The sequence below is a fragment of the Triticum urartu genome, chromosome 6, assembly GCF_003073215.2.
Source record: "Triticum urartu cultivar G1812 chromosome 6, Tu2.1, whole genome shotgun sequence".
In the NCBI taxonomy this organism is placed as follows: domain Eukaryota; kingdom Viridiplantae; phylum Streptophyta; class Magnoliopsida; order Poales; family Poaceae; genus Triticum; species Triticum urartu.
In genome coordinates this window covers 15398786-15415134 of record NC_053027.1, presented here as the reverse complement: position 1 = coordinate 15415134, position 16349 = coordinate 15398786, and the positions used below count along the sequence as shown (strand labels likewise).

The window sequence follows — 16349 nt, the reverse complement described above, 5'->3', positions numbered from 1 at the left end:
GCAAAATTCTTACAAACTATCACCATCGAAATGGAACCGACTGCAAATGTTCATGAATTTAACTACAGAATTTCAAACTTTGAAGAGTGTAGAAATTTAATTTGAGGTCTCTATGTGCAGACTTACAAACTACCACAGTAAACAAAAATCGGAGAAAAGAGGTTCCACGGAAAAGCAAGATGTACAGAACCACCGTCGAAAAGAGGTTTCACTGTAATAGACATGCTGAAAGCAAGACGAGTCTGACGCTACACGCAGGCAGACATGAACATTGATTCAAACGACATCACTGTTTCTTCAAAACCATAGGCAGCAGCACAATTCTTACAAAGGTTGTAACATGGTACTGCTAAACTACATACAGAATGCCGCCATCAGTTCACGGACACGGCAGACTAGCCTAGGATGAGGTGAACTTTGGTGACGGCCTTGGTGCCCTCAGAGACGGCGTGCTTGGCGAGCTCGCCGGGGAGGACGAGGCGGACGGAGGTCTGGATCTCCCGGGACGTGATGGTGGGCTTCTTGTTGTAGCGGGCGAGCTTGGCGGACTCGCCGGCGAGCTTCTCGAAGATGTCGTTGATGAAGGAGTTCATGATGGACATGGCCTTGGAGGAGATGCCGATGTCCGGGTGCACCTGCTTGAGCACCTTGAAGATGTAGATCTTGTACGTCTCCACGCCCTTCTTGGCCTTGCTGCCCTTCTTCCTGCCCCTCGTCTTCCCCTCGCCGCCGGCCTCCTTGGTCGCCGGCGCCCGCTTCTCCCGCCTTGGGCTTCTTCCCCCGCCGTCGTCTTCTCGGCCGTGGCCACCGGCTTCTTCTCCGCCGCCTTGGGTGCCATGGGTGCTGCTGGTTGGAGCGCGTGGGGAGGTGGGGCTTGGGTGGGATGTGAGGCGGGCTGCTGATGCTGAGATGTGTAGAGACGAAGGGGGCGGCGAGGTTATGTAGGGAGCGAGGAGGAGGAGGAGGGAGGTGGGCTGCGGTTGGCGGAGAGGATGGTGCCTCGGATCCATGCCGTGGACTGGTTCCAGCCGTTCGGTGATGCTTGGCACGGACGGACCCGATGCGCTTGGTCGCGGATCGATGACGTGGCGAGAACGTGCGCGGGCTGGAGCGGCGCGGATCGATGGCCTGTGGACTCCCGCGCACTCGTCGTCGAGCGTACGCTACACACCCGTGTACATTACAGCACGTGCAGAGCATTGAAAAGAGAGTGTGAAAAAAAATAAAACCATTGATTTAGAACCCCCAAAAAAAGAAAACATTGAATTAGAAAACGGGTATAACATGAACACCCAAATAAAAGCAATGCACCGCATAAAGCATGTGCTAGAGAAAGAAGAATGAAAGAAAGGGGCCGCTCGGTTTATATTTGAGGAAAACCGGCTCCAGCGCCTTCGCCGCTACCAGACTGCACGCTGAAAGCCGTTGCATTAGTCTGGGCTTGTCACAAGATTCTCCGCGAACCACGACGACATCAAAAAGGACTGATATGTATGTTCAATCGAACATATGCAGTTTCCATCCCATGAGGTTGGCTGATGTGCCTCACCCGACGCACGCCACATGTGAAGGATGCTCCTACTACCCACCACCCAATTCAGTAAGCACGTCACACGGGCAAAAACACACTAGCCGTCACCGGCCAACTCCACAAGCCACAGGTCCCACCGATCAGCACCTTCGAAACGATGCCATCAAGAGGGCATGCGCGCCACACCAAGCAAAGCTAACAACACTGTCGTCGCCCAATTCGGTAAACCAGATCTAGGTTTTCCACCATAGCTTGTCGGAGGGAGGGGGGAGTGAGGACTTCCACCTTGACACCTCCAACAAGGAAAAGGGGCTCGAAGGCGCCATCGTGAGAATACATCTTTCGCCTTCATCACCCTCCAAGCCCCAGGACTCGGGCAGCCCCCCTAACAAGCCATATGCGCATCAAACCACTTGCTTAGCATCTTGCATCAAGCTCCTCCATCGTGCTGCAAAGTGCACACTCACGAGCAACACGCCCACTAGGAGCAAGCACCACGCGGATCTCGAGCCACAAAAACCTTCTGGTCACACCCTACTACTCCGGCCTGCCCTAGCTCGTCGTGCACCATGCGATCTGGACCATGAGCACCCTCTCGGTGCGCCCAGTCTTGCATGCATGTGCCTGCTTGCCAGGCCCAGAATTGGACCACGCCGCGCCCCACCATGCCTCTGCCTGGATCCGGAGCAGCCACCCACCTCTATGCTACCTGAGAGTATCCTTATCTCCTACCTTATCGCTTAGGTAGCTTGTTCTTTGGGCTCTGGTAAGCCTGCTTCTTATGGGATGTGTACTACTTAACAGTAAGTTGGTCCCTCTAATGGTACTGTGGTATCAGTGTTGATGCGGTGTTGTTTTCCGGCTGATGTGGTCCTTTTATGGTGTCGGAGATGATTCCGGTATATCCCCCAGTAGGGTATCCTTGCATGGTGATTAGGCTAGAGGAGAAAGAAGAAGCGAGTTACCAAGGTTCAGGCCCTCATGATTGATGTAAAACCTCTACTCCTACTTTGTGTATATTTTGACCGGGGTATACAAAGTACATGTAATACCGAAGGATTGTAATGTCTAAGATGTTTAGTTGACTAGCCCAAACCTAGCTTATATAAGATATCGGGGGCCCTAGGGTTATAAGAGTCCTAGTTGGCAACGTCGGTGGAGAGGAGTCCTCCACGGATCCGACTTCTTTCTCTTGAACGAAAAGGCTTCAAAAATTTTCTCCTAGAGGGCCAATGGGCTGACAAGATGGCCCAAGCGGTACCGCCCTAGGGGCCTCGGGCCGTCCTACTTGGACCGGTAACCGACAAGGTGAGGTACCCCTGGGCCGTAACACCATCGGTTGACTAGTGATACAACAGCCCTCGGTCGCAGTGTAGCTCATATCGCTAGAGACCACACATGACCAAGTTATTAGAAGGACTGACGAGCACTCATACTCATACAAAGTGCGTCTGCAAACTTGTCCACACATACCACAAAATAGAAGAAGTCGGACACAAGTCATAAATTTAACAAAACAGAAGACGAGCAGTGGTATGAGCACATTCAATCATACCATAAATCAAACCAGATTCACAATCATACCACAAATCAAACCAGAATCACAGCTCATGCCGGTTCACAAAGTGTTTCATACCACAAATCAAACCAGAATCAAACGAGAAGGACTGTCAGTATATGCAGAAATATTGAAAAGTCTTCAACTCCTTTAAAAAACTTTTAGCTAGAATGAAACATCTAAATTGTTTTTCCTAGCTTGTTTTCCTAAAGCGGAAAATATCTAAACAATCATCTGCCGAACTTCAAAATTACCACATGCCTGTTTTCCACAACAAATTTAAAATTTCAATGGGGAACGCAGAATGGAGAAAAGTTAACCCGCCACTGGGCCTATTTTTGATAATAAAAAAAAATAACAGATGGATATACGGAATACCCACTCTGCATTTAACCTATTTTTTCCCTATTCGTCAGTTTTACTGAAATTCTTTCTTACTATTGTTCCCGCCATGCAACATTAACTTGCTTATTTACCCAGGAAATCTTGTGCACTCCGGTGAAGAACAATTTTCTACTGGACCGTTTTAAGGGGCCTGACTGATCCTAGTATCTAAATTTCTCAATATCTGTTTCTGCTTTAGCTGATTACAAGATCAGCTCCTCATCTGGCTAGTTATTGTAGTTTGCATCTATAGCAGCCAAAACGTTCTGTGTTTTTTTACCTACATCAAACTATCCAAACTTCAGTTCGCATGTAGCCGGCTCGACTCCAACTGGAATTATTATTTTGTCCAACAAAGTAACATGTAACCAGCTCAACTACAAAGGGAAAGATCAACGATCAATTGTCTGCAAAATGTTTCGGCATGATCAAGCTCTAATTTGCCATGTTTGTCTGCAGTACTTCTGAAGAATCTTGCTTATTACTTGTCCAATTTAGAGCCAGCACCGATCTATAGGCTGCGCCGCAGACAGAGGTGGAGGATGATTGGGAATCGTCAAGTGTTAATTCTATTCCAAGGGCCTGACTAATTCTAAATTCCTCAATAGTATCTGTTTCAGCTTTATCTGATTACAAAATCAGCACCTCGTCTGGCTAGTTATTATACTTTGCATCTAGTAGCAGCCAAGATGTTGTCAGGTCTGTGGTTTGTTACCTGCATCAAACAACTATCCAAACTTCAGTTCGCATGTAGTCCGCTCAACTCCAACTTTAAGAATTCTTTTGGCTCATGAACAAAGCAACATGTCACCAGCTCAACTACAGAGAGAAAGATCAAGGTTACATTTCTGCAAAATGTTTCGGCATGGTCAAGCTCTAAACTGAAATGTTTTACTGCAGGAATTCTGAAGCTCAATTTATAAGCTGCCACGAAGGGAGAGGTGGAATATGATTGAGAATCCTAGGTGCAGTTCTTCATAGATTCAGTTTCCTGCAGATTGGTAGGAATAAGCTTGAAGTGAACTGAATCCTAGGAAAATTTCAGATCATCAGACGCATACGCAGGGAGCAAGTATTCGCAAGATCAATTGCAGCCATATGTAGAACAAGGGATTGAAATCATTGCAGCCATAGATAGAACAACACACTGAAATGATTGGATCTTTCGCCATTCTCACAGAAATCACAGGTACAATGTCACCCTTGCTCGACGAATCTGACGGGCACTACAGACTAGCAGGCACTACATACAGGATCCCATCTTAGTCCATGAGAAATGGATCTAAGCAACAATGGCTGGGCTATGGGGACGACGGCTACTCCTTGGTGGCGGCGGTCTTCTTCTTGGGGGACTTGGTGGTGGTCTTCTTCTTGGGCGACTTGGCCTCCTTCTCGGCGGCGGCGGGGGACTTCTTGGGAAGCAGCACGGAGTTGATGTTGGGGATCACACCGCCGTGGGCGATGGTGACGCCGGCGAGCAGCTTGCCGAGCTCCTGGTCGTTGCGGACGGCAAGCAGCAGGTGGCGCGGGATGATGCGGGTCTTCTTGTTGTCCTTGGCCGCGTTGCCGGCGAGCTCCAGGACCTGCGATTCAAAAGCCAACGAAATCAGTCAATCGGGACAAGAGGAGGGAAGAACAGAGGCTCGCGGAGAGGATAGATCGGCGCATACCTCGGCAGCGAGGTACTCGAGGACGGCGGCGAGGTAGACGGGGGCGCCGGAGCCGACACGCTGGGCGTAGCGGCCCTTCTTGAGGTAACGCCCGATGCGGCCGACGGGGAACTGGAGCCCGGCCTTCACGGAGCGGGTCACCGCCTTCTTCCTGTCGCCGCCCTTCCTTCCGGCCATCTTGCTTGCTGCTTCTCCGGCGGAGAGGACTCTCTAGGAGTGGTGTTGGCGGCGGTTGCGCTGGATGGAAATGCTCTGAGTTTGTGTGTTGGAACGGCGGCGTGGCCGCGGGTTTTATTGGGAAGCAGAGGAGGGAGCGATCCGCGTGACATGCTGCGCTCACCGTTGGATCTGCGCGTAGTGGACGGTGGAGATTAGTAGGGGAGCGCGATCCGTGGGACGGTCCTACCGACCAATCAGAGCGCAGAGCTTTTGTTTTAGCACTTGATTCACTTTCTGCGCCATATATATGCATGTTTTTTTCACAGAAATCCAATTCGGCTCTACTGAGCATACGCGCATGCGCACACAAAATGTAATTTTGCAAATGTAAAAAAAATAGATGTGTTCATTGTCACACCAAAATGCTATTTGCGAAATTTTAGGGTAAAGGCTTGAACATTTTGACTTACACCCAAAAAAAAAAAAACAAGTCGAGCGACAAATGTTACCTCCGAATTTTACACTTAATTTTTTTTCATCGACAAAGCAATGCTATCACTTTCACGTGAGTATAAGAGTTCATGCATATGGGATACACGGGACCCATAGATCTTATGGTTGGGCTTTAACTTAATGAATTCTTCATACGATGCTTTGTAAGGTTTATCAATAAGAACATGATGTCAATGGATGTTACTGCATGTTAGCATAGGCCTCTCCTGCGTATGAACCTGGAAAATGTATGATTATCGATCCGATATCATAGACAATTGGTGAGCAACAATTTTGCAACACCTTCCACCACTACCCCACATTTCGCCCTCTCAGAAACTTGCAAACTACTCCTTCTGTTTCTAAATATAAGTATTTTTAGATATTTTAACAAAGAATACATACGGATGTATATAGACATATTTTAGAGTGTAGATTCACTCATTTTGCTCTATATGTAGTCCGCGTTGAAATCTCTAAAAAAGACTTATATTTAAGAATGGAGGGAGTATCTTTTAGTAGAAAGTCCAGGTAAAACAACATTTACTATAGGCAGGACTATGTCTGTGTCAGATGAAACTTTGAGAGAATATGATTCCTACCTTTAGCACCTATGTGATATTGACACTTCATATGTACCACATCCACTTTGGGAAGCGTTGCAATAGTCTTTGCACTTGGGGATTATAACCATAACATCAAAGAGTGCGGGTGGGAAGTAGTTCTCAAGCTCACATAATATGATAATGTTTTCCTCCTGTAGCCTTGCACTTCTAAGTTGATCACTTTTGAGAGATAATATCAAAAAAATTACATAGGACAAGAAGTGTTTTGAGGATACGCTTATCTGTTACGCCTCTGACAACAAACGGAAGTATTTGTGTCATGATCGCAACAATCATGAGACTTCGTCCCGCTGAACATTTGTCCATTAACGGCACATGTATGCAGATACTCCCTAAGTAAGTGGAACCAACTTTGATACCTTGAAGACAGTTGAAGACTTGACTAGGCTCCTTCTCATCTAGAGTAAAGCGAATGTGTGTGGGGGAGGGGGAGGGAGTTGTCATCCTTGAATTTTGGAAGAAGAAAAATTGCACGTGACTGTTTCCTCTACTCATGATGTGCGTGCAACTCAGCCCTAATACTAAGGTCTTCCAAATCTTATCTTGCCTTCAACCTATTTTTTTCTTTTTTTGACATGTCAAACTATGTGCCAAGCAAACTCTCACAGACATTCTTTGTGAGCTGCATGACATCAAGACAACGAGGTGTATCGAGGACTATCCAATGCGACAAGCCCCAAAAAGCAGACTCCCTTTTTCATACTGTTAACAATGACTTCTATGGGCCTTTTGCTTCTATCCTGACTCAGGGCACTAGTTCTGTCGTTCAACATATGGTGGCTTTTTTTCTCCGCTTCTTGTATGCGACTTTAATCGGTCTTGAGTTTTACTGTCGAATAGATCTTTGCGAGTTATCCACTTCATCCTTCTGAAGCCACTTTCAACGCCCCATAAACACAATTTTGCAAGAGCTGGCTTTTGATGTCTCGTCAAAAGTTGTATCATCCATACATGTAACACATTTGCAGTGTCCATGGCATACCTGCAGGAGACATATACATAACCAAGATAGCGTTGCACCATCGTGATCAACACAACTCTTACAGGGAAATGATCCCCTTCGTTGGCATCCCAGGTATTGACCCCTCCAGCAGCCCATGATGTGTACATCATCCTTCAATAGCTGGAGATACAAGTTAATATTGTTCCTTGGTTGTGTCGGCCCTTGAATTAGCATAACCATGTGTGTATATACTTCCACTTTATGTAGAGCCATGGGGCTGTATAACCATACAAACACACGCCATGTGTTATGTGATGTGCTAGTTCACAAACGAATTCAGTCCATATGTACTCACAGCCATCCCGAGGTTCCCTGATTTTGTCGCGAATTCTTGGTATTTACACTCGAGTGCTTTTCATATGTCTTAGATGTGTGCATAATTTTCGCTTGTTTCATAATATAATTACGTTATTTTCCATAGTTTTAGCACCAATTTTTTTTAACTAACCTATTAATTCGGTCCAAGGACAATATGATGTTTTCTGTAGTTTTGTGGCTTTTAAGTAAAATCAATTTTCACAAGCTCAAAAAAGGGGGCAATTCCCAAAAATGATTCAAGTCCAGAAGCTTCCAGAGGCACCTAGCCCCGCTTGGAGAGTCATATGAGCCCCACGATGCGAGGGGTGTCCACGTGGGCCCCATGGGACTCCGCTCCACCACCTCTCGGCACATCCACCTTTATAATTGCACGAAAACACCGATTTTATATAGAGGCAAACAATTCACAGCCACACCTCTATGTCCCGTCGTGATCCAATCTATATGCATTTTCCCATACTCTCCATGAGGGAATTCATCACGGCAGCCATCAACATAAACCTTGCTACTACCATAATTTCACATGAGTAGTTTTCTTTGGACTATGGGTACATGGCAGTAGCTAGATGACAATCCATCCTTGTTATTAAATACAATGTTTAGAATTTTTTTTAAAAATCATATCGTTAAAAAAATGGAACTTAAAAAATGTTCAAATTTTGAGAAAAATGTTCATATTCTTTTAAAAGTTTTGTAATTAAAAATTGTTTGTTTTTTCAAAAATGAATGGAATTGCTAAAAATCATTAAAAATGAAAACTATCAAATCTTTCAAAAATTGTTCAGCATTTTAAAAATTGTTTGTGTTTTCAAAAATTGTTCACAATTTCAATAAAATGTTCTCAATATTTTAAAAATGCTTGCTACATTATCCCGGTCGATATAGTGCATCTATTGCTAAGATAAATTGGCTCGCTACATATAATACACTTGTTTTCTACAGTTCATCGGTTCGCTACGATACATCATCAAGAAAACTCTATTGCTTTCCGGCTTGCTACAGCATAATGCTAATGAGTCGGCCCATCAACACACGCATGGACAGTTGCCTCCGGTCAAATAGGAGGTCCTGTCAGGGATAGAGGCTATATCTCGCTCCCTAGTGGGCTGGCCCAGTTGTAAGTTCATTCGTTTATTCATTTGGTTTGTTTCTTTCTTTTCTTTCTATGCGTTCCCGTCCCAAAAAGTGGTTTAATGAGTCGGCTACTTCGCTAATGGTGAGGCTAGGCACATGACACGAGAAATTCGACTCGATGGTCCGGTGCTAATAGAAGTCACTTACTCTCCGTCTAGCAAAGGTGCCAAATCCTTAAAGTAAGTATCTATTCGCCTAGTGTACCAACCACGTGGTACGACGTGCACTCAAATACCTGGAGAATGAGGGCCCACCCCACCCAAGAGCGCTTATGTCATATGGGTACTCGGCTGGAAACAATCTTTATGGTTTTTATATCCGGTTAGAATAACAAAAAAGAATCAAAATCCAGGTTGGTTGGTGTGGTTCGGAAAGCACTTGTTGGGTCTAAGATTCTTTTATTGCTAAATGTTACGACCTAAATGTTGAACTATTGACCCTACTTATTCCGAACTTCTCGCAATAAGCGCTATATAATTCTTCCTAGCAGTTGAAGATGCTCTATATTGGGCAGTGTGATGCTTTCTCTCGCTTCTACAAGACCAACAGCACCTTGCCTTAAGCACGACGTATGGTGGGCCGACCCAAAAGTGTTAGGTTCGTTAGTTTCATTTGTTTCATTGTTTTTTTTACCTTTTTATGATTTTGAAAACACAACAATATATATATTCAACAATTAGCTAACACAATATAAAACAATTGTTTGCATAATTTTTTAAAAATGTCATACTATTCAACAAGATGGTCATGACAATTTCAAAATGTTTGTGTGTTTCAAAAAAATGTACTTACCGTTTTTTAAAACGTTTGAACAATGGAAAAAACATATGTGTATCTTTTAAAAAATCGTTGCATTCAAAAGAAATTGTGAAATTTAAAAAACTGTTCACACATTTCAGAAATAAGTTTATGAAAATTTTAAGAAATGGTTATACAATGAATAAAAATGATCACATAGTTTAAATTTTTTGTTTCGTATCATTGGAAAAATTCCCATGAATTTGCAAAAAGTTTTAATGTAGTGATAAGAACATTCAAACCTATATTTCAGAAAATGTTTATATATTGTACGAAAATTCTTCATCTATTTTTAAAGAAATGCTTCATCCATTCAAAAAATAGTCAACATGTTTTTGAAAAATATTTAACTTGTTTTCATAACATGTATTTGAAAAATGTTTTTCATGTACTGTATTTGGTACACAGAAAAACAAAAATAAAAAACTGCAAGGAAGGTTCTAAAACCCAATCGTGAGAACCGCCCCAAAATGGGTTCAATGAACTGGCCCACTAAGATGTGAGCACCCCAAGCGCCAGAGGTGAGTACATGCTACATCCTCAGAAACTTAGACAAGATAAAAATAGTGCAACAGATCGACTAGGTCACCGAGGTGTGATTAGGTCACACACCTCCATGTATTGAGGAATTATTGCCTCTTTGATTGTAACCCAATAAATATGGAATAAAACTCCCTTTTCATTGCAAAAAAAAGAAATGTATTTTTTTAGAGAAACAGTAACAGAGATATAGCCTTTGCGAATGGCGCTGTTACATTGGGCAGAGGGAGCGAGCAATCCCTATTGGGCCACCGTCCAACTGAGCATCATAATTACAAGTAGGCGCCAATGGTGGTATAGTGTTCAACACGTGCGCCGCCAGCGAATGTTCTATTTTGGACTAGCCCATGTGTGCAACACGAAGGTATAGTTAATTGGTAAGAACTAAATTTGAACTAAAACTACGAAAAGAAATGGAAGGGAGGGAGTAGTTGAGTCCATACATAGAGAAAAAAAACTGAGTACCAGATGCGAGTGGCCGAGCGTGAGTGAGTCTCTTCACCCCCAATGGTTTTATGTTTTTTGTCGCTTTTATAAGTACAATGTAAAATAATAAGTTAAAAAAATAAAAATATGTGTGCTACTAATTTTTCACACAGATGAACTTTTTATGTAATTTTATAAAATATATCTGATAATGCTCGTGGCTTTCAAAACATATTTGTATGTTTAAAAAAATGTTCATGTAGGTTTTAAAAAAGATTTTTTTAATTAGTGGTCATGCATTTCTTTACTATAATTAAAGTAAGCTGATAAATGTTTCATGTATTTTATATAGTATCATTTAAAAAAAATGTTTGCTCCATTCTGAAACATGTTCATGAAGTTACAAGAAAGTGTTCACATATTTTAAAAAGTGATACTGTAATGTTGAAATAAATTTACACATAAAAAATCCAAATAGACTTAAAAAGTGTTCTTGTGATTTATGTTCAGTTGTTTTAAGTGCTAATGTAATTCGAAAAAGAGTTTGCATGTTTAAAATAAATGTTCTTAATTTCTAGAAGTGTTCACAATTGTATTTCTTAAAAGTTATTCATGTAGTTATTAAAAGTGTTGATGTGTTGAAAAAAAATTTATGTTTTAAAAGTGATGGGTCATTTGAAAAGTTTTCTCATAAAGTATCACCTATTTTACAAAACATGCATGTGCCATTTTAAGAATGGTTCATGTTTTTATTTTAAAAAATATGTATTTAAAAAATGTATTTATAAAAAGTACTAAAAATCCGAGACAAAACAAAAACAAATAAGAGAAAGTCGACGAAAAAGTAAAAAAGGAAAACTTCAAAAGAAGACAATGGGAAAAATAAATAGAGACAATAGAGGAAAAAAATGAAACAATAAAATGGAATTCAGCAAAAGAAAATTGTAACAAACAGAAAAATTTTATGGGAAACCATATAAACCCATGGAAACAGCATGAAAAACAAGAGAAGCGTACACAAAACCTATATCCTTAGCACAAGACCTTCCCTGGACTCGGTACTAGTTTTGGTCGCAAGCGATTTAGTGGAGAATCGGTTGTAATAGAATCAATGTGTTCAATTCCAAGTTTTATTTTACTGAGATTTGTACCTGTTGTATTTCCATGGTGGTTACCAATTTTACTTTCAGAAAATATATTTTTATTGATGGAACGAGGTGAAACATCACTATATCAGTTTTCTTACATGAGCATGGTTGCTATCTTAATTCCTCAATGTTTGTTTCTGCTTTAGGTCAATCTAAATTAGTACCTTACCTGGCCAGTGGCTCATAAATCTGGTTTGTGGTTTGTTACGTACACCTGACTCCCCAAACTTCAGTTTGCATACGGCCGGCTCAACTCCAACCGGAAGAATTTGTTTGGCCTGTGAATGCAACATGTAAAGAACTCAACTACAGAGGGAAAGATCAAGGCAAAATTAACTCCAGAAATGTCTTGGCATGGCCTTTTGTGGTTCGTTGGTACATGCTTGAGCAAGTCTAAGATGGTGATGCTGACTAACAGAAAGCTGATCATGAGGTGCGAATTTTTTCTCTGCAGCTCAATAGCAATATGATTGTGTTGATCTTCATAAGGAATTTACAATCAGTGTTTGCAATTGAGCACCATAATTCAGAGAGCAAAGAATTGGGGAATTTTTCAGCTGATACAAGCGAGAATTTAGTACTAGGATAAAACAGCACAGGAAGCAAGGATTAACAGGAATCATAGATAGAGCAAGAGAATTAAGATCTGAGCGATTGCATATTTAGCCATTCCTACAGAAATCACAGACACAATGCCACCCTTGCTCAGCGAATCTAAGGACAGAACGACTACTCATCTAACTAACCAAAAGACTGCTCATCTTGTCCACGAGAAATGGATCTAAGCAACAATGGCTATGCTATGGGGAATTCTACTCCTTGGCGGCGACCTTCTTCTTGGGGGACTTGGTGGAGGTCTTCTTCTTGGGCGACTTGGCCTCCTTCTCGGCGGCGGCGGGGGACTTCTTGGGCAGCAGCACGGAGTTGATGTTGGGGATGACGCCGCCGTGGGCGATGGTGACGCCGGCAAGCAGCCTGCCGAGCTCCTGGTCGTTGCGGACGGCGAGCAGCAGGTGGCGCGGGATGATGCGGGTCTTCTTGTTGTCCTTGGCCGCGTTGCCGGCAAGCTCCAGCACCTGAGATTCAACCAAGAACCAGATCAGTCAGTCATCCGTCGAACAGGGCAAGAACAGAGTAACAGAGGCTCGAGGAGGGGAGAGATCAGGGCATACCTCGGCGGCGAGGTACTCGAGGACGGCGGCGAGGTAGACGGGGGCGCCGGAGCCGACGCGCTGGGCGTAGCGGCCCTTCTTGAGGTAGCGCCCGATGCGGCCGACGGGGAACTGGAGCCCGGCCTTCACGGACCTGGTCACCGCCTTCTTCCTGTCGCCGCCCTTCCTTCCGGCCATCTTGCTTGCTACTACTTCTCCGGCGACGAGGACTCTCGATGTGTGGTGTTTGCGGCGGCGGTGCTAGATCGGAATGCTCTGAGCTTGTGTGTTGGAACGCTGGCGTGGGCGCGGGTTTTATCGGGAGGCGGGAGCGCCGCTGGCGGGGGGAGCGATCCGCGTGATGCGGTGCGCCAGCCGTTGGATCTGCGGGGTGCGGGCGGTCGAGATCAGTTTGGGGGCACGATCCGTGTGAGGGTCTAATCGGCCAATCAGAGAGTAGGGATTTTTTAACCACTTGATGATTGTCTTTGTGCATCATTTGTACAAAAAAAATCCACTCTTATCTTGCAGCCAATTGATTTTTCACTGAGACGAATCTGCTTATATGTATAACATTATTTTGTTGTTGTAGCTAATCACTTTTTTTTGGTAGTAAGCCCATTCATCATGTGTGGATCAACAATTTAGCATCGGGTATTGGCCATATTCAGTTTCATCACTCCATAGACTAAAATGTTCAAATTTGGCAAATTGATTAGAAACTTGAAGTTTAAGAAATGGAAGGTATATGCGTTGTACAGTCTGTGGAGTGAAAAAATAAGGATGGGTAAGGATAACAATTGTATGGCCAATGTCAATGTCGTCATAAGTTGTTTCACATTGGGAAAACAATCATGAATCATGCGAGTAATAAAGAAGTTGATTTGCTTGGGTGCGTGAAATGTTTCTATATATAGCATCTAAAAAATGTCAATGGTATGTTTAAAAAGAGCTGGGTGAACATGTATATGACACATTTGTGTGTGGATTTTTTGTTAACCCTTGTTATTAATGAGCCTATTTTCATTAGTCTGTTCATTTGTTTGTTTTTTGCCTACTTTCATTACTCTGGTCCTTTGTCTTTTTTTCACTCTTACAGCGCATGAGATGTTACTATTATTTGTTGAACTTTGTGTTTAATGTTACTTTTGTTATCTTTTTAATGATTAGCGTGATTCATGTGACTTTGTGAGATGAAAATGGAGCGGATTGTGCATTATCCTTTGACATAGTCCCCAAGCTACATTGCCACACCCGAGCTCCTAAGACACCATTGATCCTCGAGCCTCACGGTCCCTCAGCCGCCACCACACCCGCTAGTCCGTGTACGACCCCCCCTCCCGGTCGGGTCCCAATCTCCGCCATCCCTGACTCGGTATCCAGCCGTCAACAACTCAACCTACACCTGACTAGGACTTGCTATTTCAACCACCTCTAGATAAATCAATCCTTCTTCGTCCATCTCCATCTCTAGATGATGGGCTCCATCTCTTGTGCCCCCTCCCTCTGATCTCTTACTACTGAAGGTAATTTCACTTCCACATGATGTATGACCGTGTTGTTGTTGTATGCTGATATTGATGTATGGTGGTGTTTCTGCAAATGATTTTCTCAATCAAGGCAACCCTCGCTAACATCCTTAGCAGGGGTTGGAGACGTATCTGTTGGGAAACGTTGCATGGAAAACAAAAAAAAAATTCTACGCTCACGCAAGATCTATCCATGGAGATGCATAGCTACAAGAGGGGAGAGTGTGTCTACGTACCCTCGTAGACCGTTAAGCGGAAGCGTTTATCACGCGGTTGATGTAGTCGTACTCCTCGCAATCCGATCACGATCCAACCAATCTAGTGCCGAACACGTAGGCTCGATGACTCCTTCCTTTTTTGCCTTCCCTAGCCACATGGGCTTTTAAGGACTTGGTGCGCCTAGCCCAATAAGGCAAGGGCGCCTCCCGCAGCCCATGCTAGCCCTTGGGTCATGGTCGACCCACTTGTGGACTTTCAGACCCCTCCGGAATCTTCCGGAACCTTTTGGAAGCTTCCCGATACAATACCGAGAAAACTGCACCTTTTTCCGGAACCCAAAATATGACTTCTCATATATAAATCTTTACCTCTCGATCATTCCGAGACTCCTCGTGACGTCCGTGATCTCATCCGGGACTCCAAACAACATTTGGTTACCACTCATCAAATATCACAATACTACTCTAGCGTCAACGAACGTTAAGCGTGCGACCCTGCGGGTTTGGGAATTATGTAGTCATGACCAAGACACCTCTCTGGTCAATAACCAATAGCAGAACCTGGATGCCCATATTGGTTCCTACATATTCTATGAAGACCTTTATCGGTCGAACCTTTATGACAACGTATGTTGTTCCCTTTGTCTGTCGGTATGTTACTTGCCCGAGATTCAATCGTCGGTATCTCTATACCTAGTTCAATCTCGTTACTGGCAAGTCTCTTTACTCGTTCCATAATATATCATCTCGTAACTAACTCCTTGGCAATTTGCTAGCAAGCTTCTTGTGATGTGTATTACCGAGAGGGCCCAGAGATACCTGTCCGATGCACGGAGTGAAAAATCTCAATCTCGATCCATGCCAACTCAACAGACACCTTCGGAGATACATGTAGAACATCTTTATGATCACCCAGTTACGTTGTGACATTTGATAGCACACAAGGTATTCCTCTGGTATCCGGGAGTTGCATGATCTCATGGTCATAGGAATATGTATTTGACATTAAGAAAGTAGTAGCAATAAACTGAATGATCATATGCTAAGCTAACGGGTGGGTCTAGTGTTGGGGAACGTAGTAATTCAAAAAAATTCCTACGATCACGCAAGATCTAACTAGGAGATGCATAGCAACGAGAGGGGAGAGTGTGTCCACGTACCCTCGTAGACCGAAAGCGGAAGCATTTAGTAACGCGGTCGATGTAGTCGAACGTCTTCACGATCCAACCGATCCAAGCACCGAACGTACGGCACCTCCGTGTTCAGCACACGTTCAACACGATGACGTCCCTCGAGCTCTTGGTCCAGTTTAGGACGAGGGAGAGTTCCGTCAGCACGATGGCGTGGCAACGGTGATGATGAAGTTACCGACGCAGGGCTTCACCTAAGCACTACGACGATATGACCGAGGTGTTGAACTGTGGAGGGGGGGCACCCCACACGACTAAGAGATTGTCTGTTGTGCTATTGGGGCACCCCACCGGAGGGAAAGGAAGGAGGGGAAAAGGAGAAGAAAGGAGGGGGCCGCGCCCCTACCCCTTGTCCAATTCGGTTTAGGCAGGGGGAGGTGCGTGCCACCTCGTGGCCCTGCTTCCCTCTATCCACTAAAGCCCACTAAGGCCCATTAACTTCCTCGGGGGGGGGGGAGGGTCCGGTAACCTCCC

The 16349-nt window shown here is 44.0% G+C and overlaps 3 protein-coding genes across 3 annotated transcripts; all 3 read right to left on the bottom strand.

Moving 5' to 3' along the window:
* Positions 1 to 271: 271 nt before the first annotated feature.
* LOC125514069 (histone H2B.2-like) lies at positions 272 to 1025 on the bottom strand. The gene has a single exon (XM_048679316.1). It carries the CDS (start codon positions 1008 to 1010, stop codon positions 396 to 398), a length of 615 nt encoding a protein of 204 aa, XP_048535273.1. The 5' UTR covers positions 1011 to 1025; the 3' UTR covers positions 272 to 395.
* Positions 1026 to 4621: 3596 nt separating this feature from the next.
* Positions 4622 to 5415, bottom strand: LOC125515795 (histone H2A.1-like). The gene is made up of 2 exons (XM_048681298.1): positions 5144 to 5415; positions 4622 to 5056 (listed from the first exon to the last, which is right to left on the bottom strand). The coding sequence occupies exons 1-2, from the start codon at positions 5318 to 5320 to the stop codon at positions 4790 to 4792; spliced, it is 444 nt and encodes a 147-aa protein (XP_048537255.1). The 5' UTR covers positions 5321 to 5415; the 3' UTR covers positions 4622 to 4789.
* A 6998-nt stretch (positions 5416 to 12413) lies between these two features.
* Positions 12414 to 13227, bottom strand: LOC125515796 (histone H2A.1). Its single transcript, XM_048681299.1, has 2 exons — positions 12960 to 13227; positions 12414 to 12863 (listed from the first exon to the last, which is right to left on the bottom strand). The coding sequence occupies exons 1-2, from the start codon at positions 13134 to 13136 to the stop codon at positions 12600 to 12602; spliced, it is 441 nt and encodes a 146-aa protein (XP_048537256.1). The 5' UTR covers positions 13137 to 13227; the 3' UTR covers positions 12414 to 12599.
* Positions 13228 to 16349: the final 3122 nt, after the last annotated feature.